Source organism: Centroberyx affinis, unplaced genomic scaffold (assembly GCF_046629955.1).
Source record: "Centroberyx affinis isolate AG114_WGS23_722 - 3 ecotype Tasmania unplaced genomic scaffold, CSIRO-AGI_Caff_v1 ptg003023l_1, whole genome shotgun sequence".
Classification (NCBI taxonomy): Eukaryota; Metazoa; Chordata; class Actinopteri; order Beryciformes; family Berycidae; genus Centroberyx; species Centroberyx affinis.
Genome location: NW_027281120.1, coordinates 41,231 through 65,332, shown reverse-complemented (window position 1 = coordinate 65,332; position 24,102 = coordinate 41,231). Strand labels below are relative to the sequence as shown.

The 24,102-nt window shown below is 40.6% G+C and overlaps 1 protein-coding gene across 1 annotated transcript in view; it reads right to left on the bottom strand.

The window, feature by feature from the left end:
* The window catches only part of LOC139659153 (astrotactin-2-like), a 169,443-nt gene that overhangs the window by 112,995 nt on the left and 32,346 nt on the right, over positions 1 to 24,102 (bottom strand). Inside the window, exon 2 of the mRNA XM_071537373.1 lies at positions 1,997 to 2,447. Coding sequence (XP_071393474.1) covers positions 1,997 to 2,447 — 451 coding nt within the window. The remainder of the gene's footprint in view (positions 1 to 1,996; positions 2,448 to 24,102) is intronic.

Genomic DNA, 24,102 nt, shown 5'->3' with positions numbered 1-24,102 from the left:
TGATGATAGCCTCCAAGAGAGCAGGCTGTGAGTGTTGGGAGAATGTTTGCTTTAGAAAAAGGGAGAGATAGAAAGTCAATAGACATATCATGAGGGAACCAATGGATTTGAGTGTGTCTTATTCATAATGGAGAGAGAAGAGAGATAGGAGAGTCCCCACTGATTTTGATTATCTGAAACCTTTCTGGATTTGTGCCGGAGGATAAGTCACCCACAAGGTCATAGTGCAAATATGCCAGTCATAGTGCAAATATGCCAGGACATTGAATTAATTGTGGTGATTACTGATGTAGGTTATGTTTAACTATAGTGAATGTGTATGCATGTGTGAGTGAGAGAGAGCAAGAGATTCAGAGAAACAGAGAGAGAGAGAGAAACAGAGAGAGAGAGAGAGAGAGAGATGAGGGTAATATTTGAGGGTAAACTTCATGATTTATTCAAGTCTATAGCCCCTTTTATATTTTTTAAGATACATGTTTGATATTTAGTGATAATCATAGACTACTGTCTGGGCAGGACCATGAAGATATACAGTATGACAATTAAGGCTGGTGGACAAATAAAAGCTAATGCAATTTTATCCTTCCATCTAACGTTCAATGTGAGTGAAATAAAAGTTTAGACAACCATAAATTATATATCAACCATATAAATTATTTGCCCCTTTTTTTTTTTTTTTTTTAGATAGATCCAAATAAAATGTCAGAAGCATAACATCACATCTGACCCTCTTCTGATCTATAATCTGTTCCCTCTGCTTTTGAGCTATAGGTGAAAGCCTCCTTTCACTGCATCTGAAACATTGATCAACAAAGTGCTATACTGCCTTAGCCAAAACAGAATAATGTGAATGCCTTTTAAAAAACACAAAACTATATAGTGGTTTATTCTTTTTTCTCTTTCTCAGCCTATTTCCAGAGCGGGTGATGCAGAGTCAACTGGAAAAAGTGTAAATTGCTTTATGCAGAATGATGAATTCTGGGGGGACAAGAGGGCATTCCCACAAAAAGAGATGCAAAACTTTGCCCATGCATAATTCAATATGACATGAATAACCAGTGATCCCACTAAAATGCAACCCACTCAATCAGCACCCCTCAATTATTAAAGACACAACTTGCGGAGGTGCATTCCAGGTTAAACAGGATATGAAATCAAATGCTACTAGATGGCCTGGAGTCATTCTTTTATTTATTTTTTTCAGAAAAAACAGCTGGAGAACTTATTGTGGGACCTCTACTGCACATATTTTTGAAGAGTCACTTCCATTTTGACACTAATGGCAGAATAAAACTCTGCCCTTGCTCAAAGTCTTGACACTTGACTATGGTTAGCGAGGGTCAGTGGGGCCACCCACTGACTCACCTCCACATCTAAATGACCAGACCTGTGTCAATGGCTTCTTTCACCTTGACTTCTACACATTACATTACTGCGTAACAGACAGATGCACAATCAACGGCTATGGCAAGCCAGAAGGGACAGCGGATATGGACCACAGACACACTAGAAAGACTGTGTCATATTAGACATTTTCCAAGCCGATGGAGCTTCAGCAGGAAACATAGTTTTGGCCATCATTCCATACCATATGTTAATTTAATGCTATGTGAGTCATGGAATACAGGGCTCTAATTACCAGAGTGGATTAATGGATTGACTCATGCAAAACCGCTTGTCTTTGACAAAATGTAAGCAGTACATGCTGTGCTGTCGAGTAAATAGGGCGACTGGCCAAAGCCAAAGCAAAGAGGTCCAGGCTGTGCCATCTGGGGATCTGGCACTGATAGTCTCCATGGATGGACAAATCATGCTTGCGGGAGCAGGAATACTACCATTGGAGACAACAGATTTTTTATGATATTCCACGTCTTTTAGTTTACGCTGTTTTATAGATACATGATAGATACACAAAGCCAGCATCACGCACTTGATCTTACAGCAAGTAGACAGACAAGTACAGTACCACAGACCCCATTCACCACAGCAAACCTACCTCTTTTATCAAAAGTATGCTTCAGTCCATCTTCCTTGCACAGGATGTCACTGCGCCCTCCGTGGAGCTGGGTGCCGTGCCCATGGCCAATGCCGACCCCATAGTCCTCCTGGACCTTCCCATCGCTCAGCTGGGTGTGGAGCTGGTTGGGCGTGGAGTTGAGTGAGTGTCCGACTGGGTCCTCCTCATCACAGTCATAATCATCAAGAATGGGGGTCTCACGGATGGGCATACCAATGACAGAGCTGCCGTGCTGGTGTGTACCCCGGGACCCCCGGAAGCTGTCACGGCCCTGGGGTCCCAGCAGAACAGAGGGAATGTAGTGGATCTCGTGGGTGGCCTCAGTGCTGGCACTCTTCTGGGGGACGCGCCGGCGCTTGCACCAACGGTGGCGGGTGTATAGGACGAGGGTGAAGAGGAGGATCAGGAGGAGGAGTGCAATGAGGCCTCCCTAAATGAAAGCAAGAGAAAAAGAGAAAAAAAAGAGTGTGAGAGAAAGACAATTTATCACAAGTTTGATATTCACACCTCAAAGGTCAGATGAGCATTATAAGATGAAGGAAGCTGGTTAGGAGCAAAATCATTCTGGACTTCTTCGGGAGAAGAGAAATGTCACATAGGGCACCCTAGTGACAATGATGATAAATGCAAAGAATTAGAGAGGGTAAGAAGGACACACACACACATACACACATGCACACGCACACAACGAAATGCTGTGTGTCCAACGAAATGCTGTGTGTCCGACACAGCATTTTGTAGAGTTGTTTAGGAGCATATTGCTGTTTCTGCACACTTTCTGCAGTCAGAAAGACACACTTGCATACAGTATTTCACATACATAAATGGACACATACTGTATATAGTCACACGCAAACACAAGTCCACACCAGCCAAGCAGCAAATCTTTTTTCATAGCAGTGCTGTGTCTGGACTCCTTCTAGCCTTGGGGTTTCACACATACCAATGTGACAGGGTTATTAGCCTGTCTTGCCCTATCTCTCTCCCCAAACTCTCACTTCTGGTCCCCTAAATTCAGCAAGACGCATCACATTGCTACATGGTTTGTTCCATATTTCAGCATCAAAGGAACTTCAAACACCCTGTCATACATGCTGTGCCTGAATAATACAGTTAAATCCATATGCACACACAGAATGATGGAATGACAGGGAAGACATGCCATACCCTTGATTTTTCACAATAGCATCCAGTAGGTGAGACCTATGTGATTTAGCAAGACATGTCAAGCCAATATGTGATGTCAGACAGAAAATGCAAAGTCATCATTTTTGCCAGCAGTTATTTAAACATGCGGTCACTTTCATAAAAGCACATGGGTGCACGCACACACACACACACACACACACACACACACATGCATGCCTCTAAGCATGTACAAATTTAAAAAGTAAGCAGAGAGCCATACACCAACACATGTGCATCCACAGACATACATACACATGCAAACTAACTCAGTCACGACAGTATGATAAATAAAAGCCACAGGGGGTCATTCATCAGAATATTTAATATTCCATCTTCATGAGGAAAAACAAACCCCTCTCAAATTATAACTCATGCACTGCTGGATGTCCATAAATCATACTACGCAGAGAGGAGAGGCAGCGCAGGGAGAACTAGTAGCACAGTAGCACAGTCAAATTAATCTCCAATGAGATGGCAGCTTTGGAGAAATGTAGTGTGATACAGTAGAGTCAAACAGGAAATGTCCTGTTGTTATTTCAATGTAACTACACATTACACAATTACACCATGAACTAACATGACACCTTAGATTCTCTTTCATTTAAATTTGAATGCTGTAGATGTGGCCAATGTTCCTGAATTTCCGCAATGGGATCAATAAAGTGCTATCTTATCTCTTAGAGGGTCTATGCTAATTGCATTATGACACCTTATGAGGTACAGTATAGAGAGAGTCTAAAAGGTTAGCAGAAAGTGCACTGTACAGTGCAGTGACTGTTTCATATTCACATCCAAACATATACCATCCTCTAATACACAGTCAGTTTGAAACAGTCCCACCAAAGCAATATGTACCCGTCTGTTAACTTTTGTCTTTCTCTCATCTCCGCTCAGCAAATTGTCTGTGACATCATTGACCCCCTCCTTTCCCTATGATCAACATTAATCTTTCTTGTAAACTTTGCATCTTCCAAATTTATTCCTCTCACATTTTTTTCTTGAATCGTCTTACCAGGTTTTTCCTTTGCACTTCCCAACATCAACTCTCTCTCTCTCTCTCTCTCTCTCTCTCTCTCTCTTTCTGTGCATCCCTCCATTTTCCTTCATGTTTGATCACATCTTTTTTCCACTCCTCAGTACAACAGCCATGCAAATTCACAGTGGCGGATGTAGCCATGAGGGAAAATGGGTTTTCTGTTCATCTTAAGACCTTACAAATCCCTGCTGCTTTAGTCCTAAGTGACTCCATGGGGAGGAGAGAGCCTGGAAGCCCCATTCCACTCTTTCTATAGTGTAGATTTGCTACATTCTGTACTTTTTTGCTTTCCTTGCCCCTCCTATTTTTTTCAATAATGTTCCCGTTTTCCATCTGAGCCACTTAGCATATTATTCTGTCCCTTTCTCTGTTGTTCTCTCTCCAGCCGTCTCTCATTACCCCCCTCCTGTAAATTCATTTCTTTTTCCTGCCGTCCCTGCCTTCGACCTTTCATTTCCAACCCTCCCCTTCCATTTTTCCTTTCTACCGCAGATCATATTATCACCTTCCTTTCATCTCCCTTTCCCTTGCTCTTACTTTGTTCTTATCATCCTCCTTCCTCCTCCTTCTCTACTCATTTAGTGTAGTAAACTTACTAAGATTGAACTAATAGATTACAGTCAACATACACAACATAGCAATGACAGTCAACTTTAAGCCATCCAAAGTGTTTCAGTAAAGAACCATATGAGTCAGTTTTAATTGTCCAGAGGAGTGATGTTCTAAAATCTTATTATCTAAAGACAGCAGAAGTTTTGTACTTTCTGGGTACTGCATAAAAATGACACATAATCCACCCTGGTAATAATAAGAATCCTGTATTCCACCCCATGTTCAACAGAAGAGTAGGTTTTGTGTTTCACTTTTATAAAGACTCTAGGTGTCACTCTAGCTATCATTTTGCTGTAGCTTCAACGAGTGCAGAGGCCCGAATTGAACAAAATACATCTGTCCAATTACTATGTTGGGCTCTATTAATCAAGAAGAGCATGGCTGCAGACCGTGCCAACACCATTCACAGGACACTCTGCCTGACACCTCAGCAGGAGAAAAACTGACCTTGTACAAGATGGAAGGAGAATGACAGGTGAGTTTAATTTACCATGGAAATTAGCAAGACAATGAGTTTGAGTGTGCTTACTTTTACTTTGCATCTATCCTGTAGATGAAAACTTAGTTTAGTAAAAATGTTCATAGGTTTGTAGGTTTGTCTGATCTGTGTATTATACTTATTTTGAAATTTCATCTGTGCTTCCTAGAGGCATTGCTGGCAAACATCACATGGTTTGTGCAACAGGGCAAATGGTGGATTTGGACATGGAATGGTTTGCTTGTGAGTTGGTTTTGGTTGATTTTAACAGTTTGATGGTCTATTTTTCACATATATCATATTTGTTTGTAATTCCACACAAAATATGCACATGGACATAGACAGTTAACTAATGTTAACTGTAAAGCAATGACAAGAAAGAAAAAGTACATCACAATTACGTTGTGATGTACTTTTCAAGCAAACGAAATCAAGCAAAAGAAAGCTTCAGCATTGTAATTTAGTACAATACAGTATTTTTTTTTATGATAATGATAAGGAATTGCAAAAAAATATAAAAAATGGTCCATCGCAGCTCAACTACAGGGGGCTGGAAGTATGGTTTATTACTCCATTACACAGAGCACCGAGAGCCCTGCATAAAGGAAATACAGTGTGCTCATACACCAGGCAGTATGATAGAAGTCCTCACTGCAGCCTGCAGACATTCACGTACCAGGAAGTAGCTTGGCGACTTTCTAACTATAGTGGCAAGGCATTAATAAAATATTTTGTTCAGTGATTCTCTTAGTTACAACAACACAGTGCTAACACAGCACTTTGGTGTTTTTAAAGTCAATGTATTTTTCCTCACTTCAATCATGCATCCACACATTCTAACGATCAGAAAACATATATTCAGTCTCTCACTCCCTTTCCCATTCTCTCTTCTGCATGCACCCATCATATTCTACGTCTGACGTCGTAAGTCACACACCTCCTCCTTTATAAATTCCAAATGAGGCTTAGGGCTTAAGGGCTGAGAGCTCATTATTACCATCATTAGTGCCATCATCATCACAATAACAATAATAATAATACTAATATGTGCTAAGCGATCAGTTGGTAAGAATGTGTTCCATGGTTAGTATGTGTGTATGTTGTGTGTGATGTTAGTGTGTGACTATGTGTGTGGGAAGGTGATTTGGTTGTGGTTCAGGCAAAACTAGAGTTATGAGTTTATGGAAATCATTAATGAATGGCATCCAAATTTGATTAAAATCTGCTGTGTGATTTCTGGCAGAGGCGATAATTTTTTCCATTGATATAGGAGGTTTTTCCATTTTCCATATAATGTCCTTTAATTTCCAGTTCACAAGGATAGTTTTCTTGGCAATAGATGAAGCAGTTAGCGGTATTCTGTAGGTTTTATTCATCAAATTGATTGCTGACAAGTCTTTAGGTAAACAGAGTGATGGGGATTGTAGGATGGAGCAGCCCAAGAGGAGGAGTGACATTTCATCAGTGATTTCCTGCCAAAATGTTTTATGGGTGTACATTGCCAGATGGTGTGGAAGTATTCAGCAGTGGTGTTTCGACTGTATTGTGGGCAAATTTCTGATTTTGTGAGTCACATTTTAAACAACTTTGTCCCGTTGAAGTGTGCTCTATGGATTTCCTTATATAGTATGAGTGGCATGCTAGTGTTATTTGTGACAGAATTATTATTATTTATTTATTTATTTATTTATTTTTTCAAATTTGAGTCAGCATTGGAAGTAGTTGCTAAGTCCTTTTCACACTTTAAAGCTGGAAGGTGCACTGTTAAGTCTGCTTTGGTAAGTATTTTATATTTTTTTTTAGGAGAAGTAATGTTAATCAGATCTTCACTAATGTAAATGGTTGTAGGTTGATAAATTGTGTAAGGACTTTGGTTTGAATAATAGATTTTTAGTTTAAGGAAGTTGAGGAAATCCTTGTTCTCAATGGTGAGTTGAGGTAGTTTTCATTTCACGTTCCACAACAGGTTGAATGACATGGCGGAGACCGAAGCCAGGTCTGGACTTACTTCTGATTGGCCATCCCGCCTATCGTAGCGCGTAATTTTCTTGCATCACTACCAGTTTCACATGTCAAGATTCAGTCACGGCCACTGATTGCAGCACTGTCTGCAACAGGTATGTATGTATTTTGCTCTACTAAAAATGTGTTCAAAATGAATAATTTTGGGTTTCATGACCATGATCAGCAGGTAATCGACTGTGCCTCTAAACGTTTACACATCTAAGCCTTTGGAAAACAAGTGCCTGTCATAACATAACATACCAGCACAGCAGCCGCAACAGCATAGCTAACAACAGCAGCTCTGTAGAATTCTGTGAGAAAGTGCTAACCTACTAACGATTTAAAGCAGAATTATAACACTGCATTTGTCATCTGATGCAGCAAAGAAGCCTACTGTAAATACATAAATGTGACTCAAGTTAGTTATAAATGCAGCTAAACTAATAAAGATGAAGGCATATGCTGTCATCTCCTCATTGGCTTACTGTTAGGTCCAGCACAGCCTATAAAGCTCTACTTTTAACAGCACGTAAATCACTTGCAAACTCGCACCAACCTACATAGATAGTGTGCTGCACTCCCAACCCACACAAATATAAAGTCACAGCATTCTGGATTACCGATCCTTCCAAGAATCACAAACTCTGCAAGCAGCAGGAATATTCTGTCTTCCAAGGATAGGATACTATGAGAATAAGGCTATGTTCAGACAGGCAGCCAAAATCCATTTTTTTGCATATCCGATATGAGTCTGAATTCAAACCAAACAAGTGCAATTCAATTGACTCAGTCAGACCATTGAATTTCAAGTGTTAATTTACCCATCACTTCCCACGCGACATACATTTGACGTCTGTTGCGACAAGAAGAGCCAAAAGTTAACACAGAAGAGAGCCAGCAAGAAAACAATGGCACCGGGACAAACAAACCGGTTTCATGCCTCCTCTCCTTGTGGGGGGTTGCCTCACTACAGGCCAAACTTGCCGGCACCCATAGACATAAAAGTATATATGGCATATAACAACCTTCTCCGTTGCTGACATCTCATGTAACAAATGTGTTCTACACTGCAACTAGTACATGCCGTTAACATTAAAAATGAGCAACACAAAACTTACAGGTTGTGAGCAGTGCTAGTAGCACCCAGAGAGATGGTCAGAAAATACCCAGTCGGCGTACACACCCAGTTGGTGTGCACACACCTGCGTTGTTGCAATGACAGCCATGGTTGATATGGAAGAAAATTATTATACTGTCTAAACACACAAATCTGATCTGGTCACTTGTAATTTACAATGTGAAAAGTCAGCCTTGAAGACAAATCAGATTTGCCTGCAGTCTGAACGTAGTCTATGTGTTTAAATCCAAAGAGCTGTGGAGTCAGATTTGTTCACCATAGCAAACTCAAGAAGGCGAATGGAGATGGAGGAAGCACAAAGATGATTGGATCTCTTCATCTGAATCAGACTATGAGCTGACACCTGAGACACCTTCAGTCTGCCACAAAATGGAAAAAATAATTTCCGATGCACCGTATTCACCTCTATTTTTGCCCACGGTGAGACAGGAGATGATACATGGGTTGGATATATGGGTTGGATAGAACAGGACAGGCTTTGTGCAGCCTGTGTCCTGTCTAATGGAAACAGCAGGTCCAACTCATCGTACAAAAACGAAAATCTCCACTAGACTTGAGTTTTATTTGTCTGTGCAACATGAACATGTTGAGATACATCAGGGACTGTACTGTTTGTAAGGTGCACAGAGGTTATGGACATGAAACGTGGGATATGTCTTGAACGGAAAGCATTTATTGCACTTCTGTATTTCCGTGGGATATATTGCGGTAAAACACAGATATTGACAGCTATTGATCAGAAAAGTTTGAACAGACTTTTTCAGACAAACCATGTGAAGGAACCACTTCAGAGAAATCCTGCTACGCCTGTGTTTTGACTTCAGAGAGGACTGACCTATGTGTCAACTCACTGAGAAGCTCTCATTGATTTTACATATTTGAGAGCTTTGTGAAAAAGACCATCACATGTTACGTTCTGGCCAGAGCATCACGATACATAAACAGCGCTTCCCAATGGAATCTCAATGTCTATACACCCGGTATGTGTTTGGCATCACTTTAGCTGCTGACGTGGAAACAAAATAGGCCTACATGCTGAATGGCTTTCCGTATTTGGACAAACATGCCTCTGACACTTGTGGAGACTTTACTTGGCAAAAGCAGAAATGTGACCACTTTCCCTGTCAAATAAGTTGCTTGCAAAGAATGCCAGCCTGCTTGGAACCATCAACAGCCAGAGATGGCAGATATGTCACCTTGTGTGAACACTGGTGTCATTGGCTTGTCGGTCTTTCACCTTGGTGGTGAAGACTGGCAAGGCTATACTCATGGTTTACAGGTGCAAGAAAAGAAAGAATGTCTGTCTCCTCAGCACAGTGCATCATCAACAGCACCGACAAGAAGAAAAAATGTGATGACTGTGATGGAGTACAGCACACATTTATCTATAATATAAAAGAGACATAACGACACTTAAAATAAACATATGGATTTATAAACCTGTGTATATTGTATATTGCTCAGTACTGATATTTCCATTATGTTTTATGCTGTTCTCTTGGTCACTGTGGATGTAGGCAACTTGACCAACTTGACTTTTTTTTTTTACAACATTCTCGATTTGGCTAACATCAACACACACATTTTATTCAAACAATGGTTCGACAAGACAGAGAGCAGAAGCTAATTTATCAGGGACCTTGTCTGCAAGATGTACAAGTTAATTCAGTGCACTACAGCACACAGAGGTATTATGTTTACAAGTAATTCGCATAATAAAGAGGAATGAAAAGATTTTTCCTCAATTTGTCCCCTAATCCAAATGCTCAAAAGCATGTATTACAATAATAAAAAGTTACCTTGTATAGTTTGTTTCAATTCAATACTGTGTGAAGTATCAAATTATACTAATGCATATATTGTGATATATAGCATAGTATTGAAATTATATTGTATAATAACGTCCTTGACCCAGCTCTAATGAATTCATATTCCTGGATGTTATATCCTTGAGTAATAACAAGAAACAGCATGAATATATTGTATGTCTGAGTATAATACAGAAGCAAGCACACTAATTGAACATGTTCTGATGGTGAAAGTGGCATTTGGATCAAAACCTCACACCACATTAACCTCACAAACTATATTATAGCTGGTAAGTTTGATTCAGTCATATTAATCTACTCTAAGGAAAAAATTATCCCTGTTCAATGGCTCCTGTAGAAACTCAAGTCATATCAACCAGTAGACTTGTATATGTACGTTGGCCACATCTTTGATTCTTCTGGGAGCCTAATAACCTTTGCATGCAGCATGAGATCAACACAACACAGAGCCAACACAACAGCACATGTTCTGTGGTGTAGCCACCATCTGGGCACGGGGCAGTGGCCCCAATAACCATCAACCTCCTACTCCCAAGCCTCGACTACATTAATCTTTAGTAAATTCTTTCTGCAGGCACACATGCTGAATTGACAGACACAGGCCAAATAGAAGTAGCAGGCATGCATGTAATCCCACACACAGACACAAATGACACAGAAGCATGGAACACTCATGAAGCCTAGCATAGCCGTAGCTACAGACAACAAGGGGTGTACATGCAGTCATGTACATGTCTGCCATCACACATACAAATACCCACACCAATAATGACCTGTTTCTGTGTTTATGCCCCTCTGTGAGACAAAGAGCTCCATGGCAGGACTACATCCTCTCTACATCTCTCTCTCTGTGTGTCTCTCCCTCTCTCCACCACTTTCTTTGTTTTTCTGTCTCCATCTTTATTTGTCAACCCCCCACTCTGTCCTCCCTCCCTCCTTCTCTCAATGTTGTATCCACTTCTCCTATCCTCTCTCCCAGCAGGAAGTTAAAGTGGCATGTGCCCCAGCATCTGCTCTCCATTCTCTCCATCCAACTAGAAGTCGCAGCACCAATGACAGGCCTTGGCTCACTGGTTAGTGTTTCCACTGTGCTAATCCACCTTGGGGACCACCTGGGGACATGGAGAAGTGTTACCAAGGGTCTGGTCTCAGAGGCATTGTGTAGCAAAATTAAAATATGGGGAATTAAAATGTTAGTTTTACATGCATTGGTTTGTGAAATAGCAGATGATAGCAGTAGATTTCATTGGCAAAGGTGAAAAATTGTATCGAACAGGAATTCTCCACTGAACAGAATTGATTTTGTGAGCAAATGTCCATTTAAGTTACATCAATTTAAGTGTTAACATATGTATGTTTTTTTCATACGAGGCTGGTTCAGAGAATTGCCTGCAATGTAAAAAGGAGTATAGCTGGAAAACAGTGCAACTTGTTTCACTAAATCGTGGATGTGTGGATGTATACTATATAATATCTCAATTGGAAATGTAAACAAGGTTTTTTTTCTTGAGTATAATAAACACCTATTCTGAAGTAATTGAAAATCATAAAAAATAAAAGGTCCACAACCCAGGCTATGTAAATCACCTGTGAAATTACACTGACCCAAAAGCCCCTACCTAATCATAAAATCTGATTACACTCTGATTGAAAACTGAATGAAAATCTCCCACAGCTTAACTGGAAAGCACCAGGTCGACCTTTCCATTCTGTCCCTCTCTGCACAGGAACGAATACATGTTTCCATCATTCATTTCCCATACACTTTTCCCTCACCTTCAGTCCCAGTCCTTCATTGCTCAACCCCACCATCCTACCCATTAACAGGCCATGATGCTCTGTTACACACAGGGAAAAGATTTGAGGGCAGATTTTGTTGTCTTGAGCCCTGGCTTCCTGAATTACAACAGCGAATTAAGGCTGAGTTATTAGCATGGTGCTCCTGTCCACCCAGCACCTCTCTCCCAGCCTTAGCCCATGCCCTACACCCACCACTTCTCTCTCAGCCAGCCTGACAACAAGCCTGGTTCAGGATGTCGGAGCTTGGTGGAAGGATGAGCACTGCATACATAGATTACAGAGATGGATGACACCTCATTTTCAGCAAGGGGGTTCTTATATGCAAGTGCTGGCAGTGATGGGGTAAAAGTAATCCTTTTACAACAGCTGGGTTGCCTCCCATAAATTTCATAAGCTCCAGCATACACATCTACCCAAGTTACAATTTAGTCTGGCTATACACATGTGGGGCATGACACTGGTTCCAGATCGCTTGCTGTGGCTGTTAAAGCTGGGGTAGGCAACCTTATTTTTGTATTATTTGGCAAAAATCTCACAATTCCTTTTCATCTATCAGTGATCGCCCCTGCCTCTGCTTTCAGGCTCCCCAAAATCTCACCGCTCCCGGTAGGCCTCAACCAATCGGGCGAGTTCTCTGCAAAGAGGTGTACATGCTACCTGCAGTTCTGACCGCCCTGCAGAGAGAAAACAAATATATCCACAGAATAGTTGAGGTGGAACAGCCATAATCTAAACTGAATATTGGGACGGGAATAAACTTGCGTAAGGAAGCCAGTTATTTTCCCCACTGCACAAGACTGTTCATCAGGAAGGAGCCGCATTCAGGTCAGTCAGTCAACCGGTGTTAGGAAGCTATGGCTTTGCAACTGCAGTAGCTAATCTATGTGAGACAAAAAAATATTTTTTGCCAGCAAATATTTCAAAACTAGACTGAGCTAGCAGAGCTGCATTTTTGGAATTTATCAAGTTTGCCCAAGACAGCGCTCTCCCTCCAGTGCACAGTGAACCTCGCTTGACCAAGGTTTGTAGCAATATGTGTTTGTAACCGCAATGGCTAATCTTTGCTGACAAAAAATATTTTTGCAGGGAAATTTTTTAGCTAGATTGAGCTAGCTGAGCTGTATTTTGGGGTAGAATATTAGGAATTTATGAAGTTTGCCCCTCTCATGCATGTACTTGAGTTACAGGAGGGAGAGAGTCAGGGAGGGTCAGGGAGAGTCAGGGAGGGTCAGGGAGAGTCAGGGAGCATACGTAGTTAACATAGTTAATATCGCCCCTTGGGAATCAAACAATTTGTACCTACAGCAAGGAGTCAATCAAACAGCACAAAACATGCAGTATACATTTTGTTGCATCACATTAGGTGTTGCAAAAAAATCTGCTTAAATTGTCACCATTATTTTGTATTAATGTTAGTGAGGTGGCAGTTATTTAGCAGTATAGAGTGGTATTTTAATTTGATTTATTTGATGATACAGCAGATATAGTTGATTTATGAGATTACGGTGAAAGAAAACATGGCTGAGCACTGGGTGAGAAAACAATGGCATACAGTATATGAAGACTGAACATGGAATAAGAGTACACAGTGGTGTTGACAACAGATTAGGAATGGCCAACCCTTTCTCATTCCCAACTCGTCCTATGTTGACTCTTTGTCAAATCCCTTGGCGTCACTATACCGACGCTATAGGACGCACCGGGTGTTCCATAGACTTCATGGTAAAACCTCTCGCGGCAGCACTGGACGCCTACAGCTTTCTCTCCTGGACCATGGAACACACAGTCTGGCGTACATTTTCTGCCCAATAAGGCGTTCCGGTTTGCTGCATTTCTTTGCTTGAGCTCTTTGGTGATAATATTAATTAAAAAAAAAATTGGTTGTAGATCAATTTCGAGGCCAAATGAAAAAAAATTTCAGTGGCATCTCAATAAACTCCATAAAATATAGCACTTTCTAACAACTGTATCGTTACATCTACTTTACAATAAGCACAATTTAAATAGAAGAATGCAGCCGGGAGTTCCGTTTCAAAGCGTTGCATAATCCGTTTTGTCATTGAACATACCTCTTTTTGCCCGTGAAACACAGCTGATGAAATCGTGGCAAAATAGCACCAACAAAAGCATATTTTTGTAATTTATTTGATTATATCGTCTTATAACATCAACCTGTTGGTTCAGATTGTATTGCATCTTTCTAATATTGAGCAGTTTGCCAGTTAACAGCAAACTACAGTTTGCACTTCCTATGAGCACTTCACAATAAAAGCCCTGCTCCATGGGTTTTGTTGTTATGTTGTTTCTCCCATAGTTGATGTTGTAAACATGGAATTGACATTGTTATTGGGTTATTTGAGGGTGGAAAAAAACAAATCTTTTGTCAGATTTCAGCCATCTTAATGGGAAGCAGGAGAATTTCAGAAAATATTACATTTCAACCCAACTCAGTGCCGCCTGCCATCAGTAACCCCACTCCCATGAAAGTACAGCTCAATAGCTTTCTAGAGAAGTTGACCCCATGTCTGTAGCCCCTTGTGTTGCTGCATAATAAGCCTTCAAAAGTAGCCTGGGGTCAGAGTTCAAAGGGCAATATTGCAGTACAGGAACCCCCCATGTTCTTCATATTGACATATGTTACTCTCCAGGTCAAGGCCTTTCCAAAAATGTCTTTAATTTTGTCCTACGGCAAAGTTAAATTTTCACCTCTGTCCCGCCCCAGCCTCTTTCAGGCGTAGTTTCTGAGGCCCTTTGAGACTCCAGCCTGGATAAAATCAAGTGAGCTTCTTAAAATAATATCCCAACTTGGGTTGTTGCTAAAAAGCATTGTTTGCTCAGAGTGTGAATACACCCTATAAATATGTAGAAATAGGAATGAGACACTGAATAAGAGAATAAGATAATCAGTTTGAATAAGAGAATAAGAGAATCAATTTGTTTTTAAGGGGGTGACTTTGATTATCATCAAATGTAGCTGTATACAGAGATATGTAATATTTTAAGTGTTACTATTTGTAATGTTCCATGCTCATATTTGCACCTGTTATGATGCCTGGGTGACGGTTTGCGAGTGTGTGATTTTGGGTTGCTGATGAGAGCGCGCTTGAGTTAGGGCATTAGAGATGATCTCCCAGCTGGCAACTCAGCTGTGAGTGCATCTGACACAGCTTTCATTCAGCAGCCAGTACAGAACTATCTCCATTGTGGCAATCGACCCACTTACAATTTCTGTCTATCTTCATTATCTTTGATAAATTGTTGGATTTTGATTGTTAGCTATGACTGTCATGCAAATACAGCGCAATTTTGCCTTGTCAATTACATATCCCAAAGATCCACAACAAGGTGTTCCCTTACTGAAGTTCATTTGTACTGCTAAAAAAAGGTTTCTGTTGCAAATTGGTCTTGCCTAGAAGTGTTCTCTGAGGCTTTTATATCCTCCTGTATTTGACAATAAAAAGTGTGTGTAATAACAGTAATAGTGAGTTCTAAGAATGTGAGAGTAATTATTAACTCAACTATGCACAATGGTCTATGGGCAGACTGGCTAATGGAGAACATCAGCATTTAGTAAAATCTGCGGAGGAATTCAGTTAAACATTTTCCATTATACCACCCAGTGGGCATTTCAAAGTATAATCATACACAAATTTGTTTTGGCATTTCCTATGATAAACAGCAAAAGGCAGAGATGAAAACGGTTATCTTTGTTTTGAGTTATCCAGGTCTGTTTGTTTACACAGGGATATGGAGTAAGGTAAATTAGGCTTTTTCAAAATGCATGATTCATAAATAATGGCCTTTGACTCAGTATTTCTACACATTATAAACAAAACAATTACAGAGGAGGCCCGACCACATCACTCCAATAGCTTTATTTGATGGTAATCACAGTTCATGAATGGTGAAAAAAAAAGAAAATAATAAAAAAAGACAACTGAATATCAGTTCGCTATCCACGAGGCCATCCCTCGGGGAAAAACATTATGCATTTCATATTCATAGAAATGTTGAAAGAAAGGCTCTGCATTTAGATAATGGCTGCCATTTGGTGTTATGTTTTTTCCCTACTCCTATTGTAATGGAGCCTGGGTATTTTTCTCGCTTTAATGACATCCCATGATGCTCGCTGTTTGCATGGTAACCAAATATAATTGCCTGATGATCATGCATCGCTGCTTGCTCATTACTGTGGCAAATTAGTACTGCTGGAAAAGAGGAGACTGCAATGCCGCGGTTCCCCCTACCCCCCTGCCCCCAAACTCTACATAATGCCTCTTTCATTTGCTTTTTTGAAAGATAAATGATATCTTAAAGTTGAGGCAGTGCAAGCCAACTGCAAACAGACGTGCCCTTCTCAGTGACATTTCAGAGAAAGAGATGTGATTAGAAAGGTAATGCCAATATTTGCAGTGGTGACACAAGGGGCCAATACAGGCCTGCTACGGCTGTTGATAACAAGGCAATAAGAGGGCCTGGACAATGGGGCCCTTGGGCTGGCTTTGATTGAGAAAAAGGAGGGGCTGGGGACTGGAGAGGGACAGAGAATGGATTTCCAGACTGTTTCTGTAAAGATACAAGTGTCAAAGTGGTTATTTGTGGACAATGGTGCATACTCCTTTAGAGCAGCATGTAGAGAAATAACAGTGAATTGAAACACACAGTCAAATGTTTTTTTGCCATTTTTCTTTAAGTATTAAGCTTTCAAGGCTTACATTGCTCCTAGGTTGTGTTCTCTACTGTGCCGCAGGAGCTATTGTATGGTATTTGACAGGATATGGAATAAAGATAAGAAAGAATAAAACTGTGAGATGAATGACCTTGTTATCTGATAGAAAGAGAAATATTCTTGCCTTGAAAGTTTGTGGTTGCAACGGAGCTGTGTGTGATTATACGTGTTTTTGTGTGTGCTTGTGCCTGTGCCTGTGCACCTCCATCAGAGGCAGCTGGGACCTCAGCCCTTGTTATATTCCCCGTCGTTTTGGTTGAAGCGAGGCCTTTATTTGTATCTGCAGCTGTCGGCCAAGTGTTGCCACAACAGCTTGCAAGAGTAGACCTGTCAGCAAGTGCCGGCAGCTGAAGGGGAAGGGAGTCTTTGTCCATTCGTGCCAGATGCTATCAAAAACTCACTTTCGCTCTCCCTCCCGCTCTCCCCCACAAACCCTCCCTTCCCTGTCTCTCTCCTGCTCCACATCTCACAGCAATCTCTTCTCAATTCACTGGCAGCTCCAAACACTACACTAGTAGCCATGTATTTCCGGTTAGATATACTGCGTTTCAATTGACACTTACTTTCACCTGTGCCTAGGGTTGCAATAAAACATGGGAGCCTCTAGGGAATGTGTCAGTTTGTCTTTCAATCAGACTGGGGAAAGAAGGAAGAGAGAAAGATATATACAGTGCTGCAGTGGAAAAAAATGTAATGGAATGAAAAGGCTCTGAAAAATGCTAATAAGTGGCACAGGTCTGAATAACACTTCCAAACCTAATTCTGATAGCACAGATGTTACCAATTGGTGCTTGAGTCATTAATGGCTGCTAGCAAAACACATCTGCTGTCATTAGCACTAAGGGGAGGGAAAACAAGCAGTTCAAATATGCATTAATGTGAAATTTCCCAAGGACTTTAATCACTGTGCTTCAAGGGGCCATTAAAAGAACAGCAGGAATTGGGATGAATCAATAGTGAAATATAGAACCAGTTGAAGAAAGGAGGAAAAAAGCCTCTTTTTTCCCCCAAACTGAGGTGGTTAGTATGGCAGCACTCAGCAGTGTTATCTTTCGGGTTCACAGAGGTTAATGAGATATGGAGTGAATACGGTCTGATTTCCCAATGGTAAATACCTGCAAAGGTATGCATCGACATACTGTAAGAAGAAGCATCCCAACCTGGAAATGCATACTAATTTACTAGCAATGTCCCTTGGTTGCCAACAATTAATGTCTACCCGAATAAAAATGGATAGTTCCACCTGGGTAAAGGACCAGACAGTGCCTGTGCTAATGGCTATGAGGATAGAGTAGTTTTGGGCAATATGAACAGTGTGAATACATAATACAAAATATATTACATTGACAACTTTCGAGCTGGGAAGATTGCTAAAATAAACAAATCATTTTGTGTTTTTTCCCTCTAATATTTGTGTGTTCATGAACATATGGACAGTTGAGTGTTGAACAGACGTGTTTTTGATGCATTTGAAAGTGAAATGTTCAGACAAAGAAAGATGTAAGTCTGTTTTAAGTTCTGTGATAAGCAAACTATAAATTCTTGGGTTGCATTTTTTGAGATAGTAGAGGTGAGTACTTTCAGGTGTGAAACATGCAATGATGATTTGGACTTGCTATACAAGTGCAAATATATTGTCTGGGGAAAAAAAGTAATCCACCATCCAAATGCCACCCTAGTAGCCTACGTCTGTGCTATACATTTCACTACCAATCACTTCATTATTCCTTGTCATGAAAGTAAGGGAAAAGGTCCAAATGAAAAAATCTACACACAGGATTTCAGAGATACTTAATACCAAAAGTTCAGCGACACCGAATAATCCAATTCACAATCCAAATGGTTCATAATTATTGTCAAAGTAAAGAAAAAAAATCCATGGTTTTGTTTTCTAAGAGAGTTAGTTCTCAACTCAGTCAGTTAATTAGTCATTCTATCAGTCAGCAAGTTCAGAGTGTGCAGCCTATTGTAATTCACCAGACAAGAATCTCCCTCAGGCAGAGTAGAACACATAAATATCCAGAGTTTAGATCCTTTACATCTCCACAGTTTTTCCACTCTTAATGGACTTAACAATGAGTGTTCACTGCAGCAGACTGAAGCACATAAACTAGAACTGTGATCCTCAACAGAAACTGACAGATTTGTCAGTTTCCTGAAGAAAGTAATCACTATTATGATAAGGACATCAAACCATAGATATAGAGAAGGGGTCGGTGTACAGAAATCCCTCCTGTCACCACAGAATTGTCTGTCCCTTTAAATCACCTATTCACCATGACCTTCTCTCCAATAGGGCGTAGATGCAAGGCCGCCCATTTCTATGGGTGTGCAGTGTTAAGCAGGTGAGAATGGCCAGATCAGCCTTTTCCTGGTCACATCTTCCCCTCACTTCTGTTTGATTTGGTATTGTGTCAGTGATAAAATAAGTGCCTTAAAATCACTAAAAATGTGGAGATGGCCGAGTTATTGAAGTTTGACAAATTTTTGTTTATCCTGCCTATTTATTGGTGTGCCTCTCTCTATTGTTCTGGTTGCCATACTTCGCATGCCAACATACCACTGAATTAATTAATCTGTTTCTTTCTGTCAAACGGTGCCCATTTGAATTATTTAAGCAACGCCATTCAAAACCAAACCCAGTTTTCATGAATTATTTCATTTTCATTTTCCACATCTGCCACTCCACTCCATGCAAAGAGATACTGCACTTATATTATTCTTAAGGGGTATGCTGATTCAACTATTATCAACCAAAACTATCAACCACAATAAATGTCAGATTAATGTGTTGTTACAACTTTACTGATATTGTCCATTGCTCCATTTATTATTTATGTTTTTCTTCTGTTTCCAGAAACCATACATTCTATCTATGACCAAGGACTATTAGTATTATAAGCCTGTGAACTCTGTAACCCCCTGCAACTCATCAACTAAAGAATCAATTCTGCCTGTTGCCTCTTGCTTCTTATCCAAACTCCACAGGGGATGAGCTTCCACACCAGCTACCGCTCAGCAGTTTTCTGCATAGTCAATTACTGAACCACTGAAACTGCTGAAACTGTGCATGAGTAATGTAGTGAGGTAGTGAGTTGGTGCTACATGGCTGACCCTGGGCTATCATAATTTATGTCCGGGCATGTGTATCGGTGCACGTGACACGGCAACTTGAGTCACAGCCAGCCTGGTGCTAACAAAGTGAAGATGTTATTAATTTCAGGTGAAATGGTTTGTCAACTCACATAATTGCCTCACTTTAATCTTTCATATTCAACAAAACTGAACTGTCAGTGTCATTAATTCACTAGTTCATACTAGATACTAGATCACTAGATTCACTAGTCCATACCCGGGGATTCCCACGCCACAACTCCGCGCAGACTTGCCAAAAATGCGCATAAACAGCATAAATTTGGGAAAATGGAAAAATCAGCTTTGTCAGTCCCTGCCTATCTCAAAGCTCAATGCCCATGTGCAGTTTCAGATTGATTGGCCAACCATCGAGGAGCAAAATGGATGCAGACAGACAGACGGACGGACAGAGTTTTCCTCATTTTATAGTAGGATGTTTTTGTTGAACACATCATCATTGACGATACACTGTGCTGGTAATCAGCACAACTACCAACTTTATTATTCATGTCCTGTATAGAGTTGTTACCATAAGTTGTGAACGTTCCTTGATTTACGGCCAGTCTTGATCTCAGAGGAGATACATAAAAATATTGGAGAGATGGAACTCCTAATGGGGTTGTGGTGGAGGGGCTTTCAATTGCTCCTTCCAACACACACACACACACACACACACACACACACACAAACAGATTTTCCCAAATTTAAAATGCTGACCAAATGCTGTGGTGCCGGCTGGGCTAGGCTACGCTATGTAGGTTAGGCAGTCTTGCTGTGCCTCTCCAACATGCTCTTTTGTGTCGTGTACTTTGTAAAGTACTACTTTGAGACATGCTTGTGATGAAAGGCTATATAAATAAATTAACTTGAACTTGCTTAAAATCGCTTTGCTGAGCACCTCAATTCCACTCACTGTTAACCTTCCGATGCTTCTGACGCACATCACTCATACGCACGCTCACACATCCATGACATGTACATGAGCTCTTTACAGTCGTGTATTTAACAGATACTACCAAACGTAGACCCACAAACATACACACACAAACACATATACAAACATGGGTACATGCATGCACACAAGCAAGCAGTCAGGCACACACACATACACACTAACACAGTTATTCAATAATCCTTCAGCACCAGTCCTCTTTTTGTTCCCTGAACTCCTGGTCTCCATCGGTAACTGTTACCCAGGCAACAGAACAGACAGAGAAGGTGAGTGGATGGGCAGAAGTAAAAAGGGAATGAGGGAGAAAGAAAAGATGGAGGGATGCAGCCACTTCTACCCAAGGCTTGGCTCTCCAAAGGTAAAGTAATAATGGTGCGCCAAGCTCCCTCTTTCACCTGCTGTCTGCTGAAAATAATAATATGGGTTTGGTCATGAGACCTGCCCAGCCAAACAAGCACTCTATTACCATGGCCATGCTTGTGTGTGTGTGTGTGTGTGTGTGTGTGTGTGTGTGCGTGTGTGCATGCGTGCGTGCGTGCTTGCGTGCGTGTCATTGGACATGTGTATGTATATACACACGGATATGTGTGTACATGAGTGTGTGTCTGTGTAAGAGGAAATGTTGGGCACAGTCATACATATACCTACGCACACAATCATTTTCACACATACAGACGTGTGTATATACAGAACATGTTGCATATACACAAACACATGAGTTGCACGTGTACTTATGTACACATTCTGACATACACTCACACACACAGTTGTGTTGTAAATATCTGATCTGATGTACGCATACAAGCTGGCTGTAGCAATGGACTATAGTATTAAATCCCTATGGTTTTTGTCCAATGAAGTTTCATACAACTCAACCATTCAAATTCTAATAGTGGGGTAATGCAGAATAATAATGTGTAAAGGGAGAGACCGGCACTGTATGCACATGCGCAAAAGCATGTACCCCCACACATGCATATGCAAAAGTGATTACACAGGCACATTCGTGCACACACTCAAGCACACACTCAAACATACACACTTTACGCACATATTACCATACAATAGAATATTCCACACACATAAACACAGCAAAAAGTTCAAAAAAAAAAAAAAAAAAACACACGCTGCCAAATACCCAATCACACCCAGGGCAAATGCACATACAATAAACGTTTTTTTTTATTTGATGTAAGCTAAGCACAGCTGAATGCCCCATGTCTAAATGAGCACTGTAAAAGCAAAAAAAGAATACAAAAGAAAGAAAAAAATAAATAAAAGTGCTGTCCGTGGCGCTGAACTATAGCACCTTGGTTGGATAGCCAAGAGAATTGAAAAGAGGCTATAGTGAAAACACTTGATTTTGGCCTATATGTAACGGGTCAATGTGTGCATTGGGAGGTTGTTATAACCCGTAACTATTCAGATGGGAAACCAGATTAACTAAATGGATTTGCCTTTAGCCATTTTTACCTGTTCAGCAACCAGTAGATAGCCCAAAATCTGACTTGACTGACACAGTGTGGGTTTTATGCTTACACTGAATGCTTGTGATGAAAGGCTACATAAATGAGAGAATTTTCACTGCACTGAATGTCTTGATTTGTAGTGATATACTGTGGAATAGATCACCTGAGTGAAGTTTGCCGTGGATCTGTCCCGTGTAGTGGGCCTTTTTAAATCAGTCAGATTGTGTCACTGAGTCGTTAAATTGTGTCTATATGAGCAAATGTAGTGTTAATGAAGTGACAAAGAGACTGAAAACAAAAAGGGACAGGTTTATTGTCCTTTGTTGTAAAGAATGTGATTCTGACAGACAAGGAAAGGTATGCTACTATCAAACTATTCAGCAAACATAATATTGATTAATCAATAACCCACCCATCAGTCTGCCACAAATGAAATTAAATGAAAATTCCCAGCTGCACATAGAGATTTTGTTTGGAATCTATGTTTAGAGAATAACATAATGACATAAACATTGTGCTTAAGCAAAAATGGGCAAGAGGAGCTAGAATCATTTATCAATAATGCAGGCTGGGTGAAAGGCATTCCTAGAGCTACAATACTACTCACCTTGTTATTGTAATGCAGACACAGGCCTGCGGTTACAGCACCGCTGTTTGCTTTGTTTAATTAACTGAACTAGGCAAGTCAACGATTCCAGCAGCATCAGAAACTCAATGTCCGCACAGCACAGTCTGATTGGTGTTTGATTTTTTAAGTGCCAACTAAGAGGTGGGCGGGTCTTAGAGTTCAGGTAGTCTGAAGGGCCCCGCCTTCCGATCATACGGGGACGGGCCCTTACCCAGTGCTATGCTAGTGATGGTGCAGATAATCTCTTTTATTGATCAGTAGTGAGCCCCAGCTCTTTTCAGTCTGGTGCTGCTCAGCCTATGCTTACGTACACAGGACAACAATAGCTGAAGTGCAGTATGTTATTACAGGTGCAATGCATTACATAATTTAAATATGAATGGACAATAAAACATTGGACCATATGAATGCTTATGGTCATAATGGAAAACCAGGCAGTTAATAAATTCCACTAACATTTTCTAATTGCAGTGGGCTGCAGTGACAATGTTACCACCATAGCTAACCAAAAACTCAAAATGTTAAATATCCATACTTTTCGATTTTAAAGATATGATATGCATTTTCATGATAATGCCAATAAACAGCTTCTACTGGCTAAAATGGATTTTCGTCATGACGTAGTCTTCAGATTTCCAAATTTGCAGTTCAGTGCAATGATTATACTGTATATGCAGGATGTGCAACTGTGCAGCGTTAGGTATTCATATTACCAGATTTACAGAGCTTATGTAGGACATGCACATTTGCATTGTTTGCTCTTGACATTTTTATCATTGTGTATGCATACATTTCATTAATATTTATCTGTTTTCAGACATTTCCCTCTACTTATTGTAGCAGCCCAAGAAGTGAGAGAGCAGAGATCCAAACTGAAGGCCTTCAGCACCATGGAGAGCACCACAGGCCAGAGAGGTCTTAGTTGATCAGCACCAGGGACAGTGCCACAGGGGGAAACTATGTCAAGTGTCACAAGGAATCTATTTTCCAGTCCAAGTCGTATAGCCCACTGGATCATGGAGCTGCTTAGTAATCAGTGGTTTATTTGTCCACGCTCAGAGAGGGTCTCAGTTCAGGTCAAAACAGA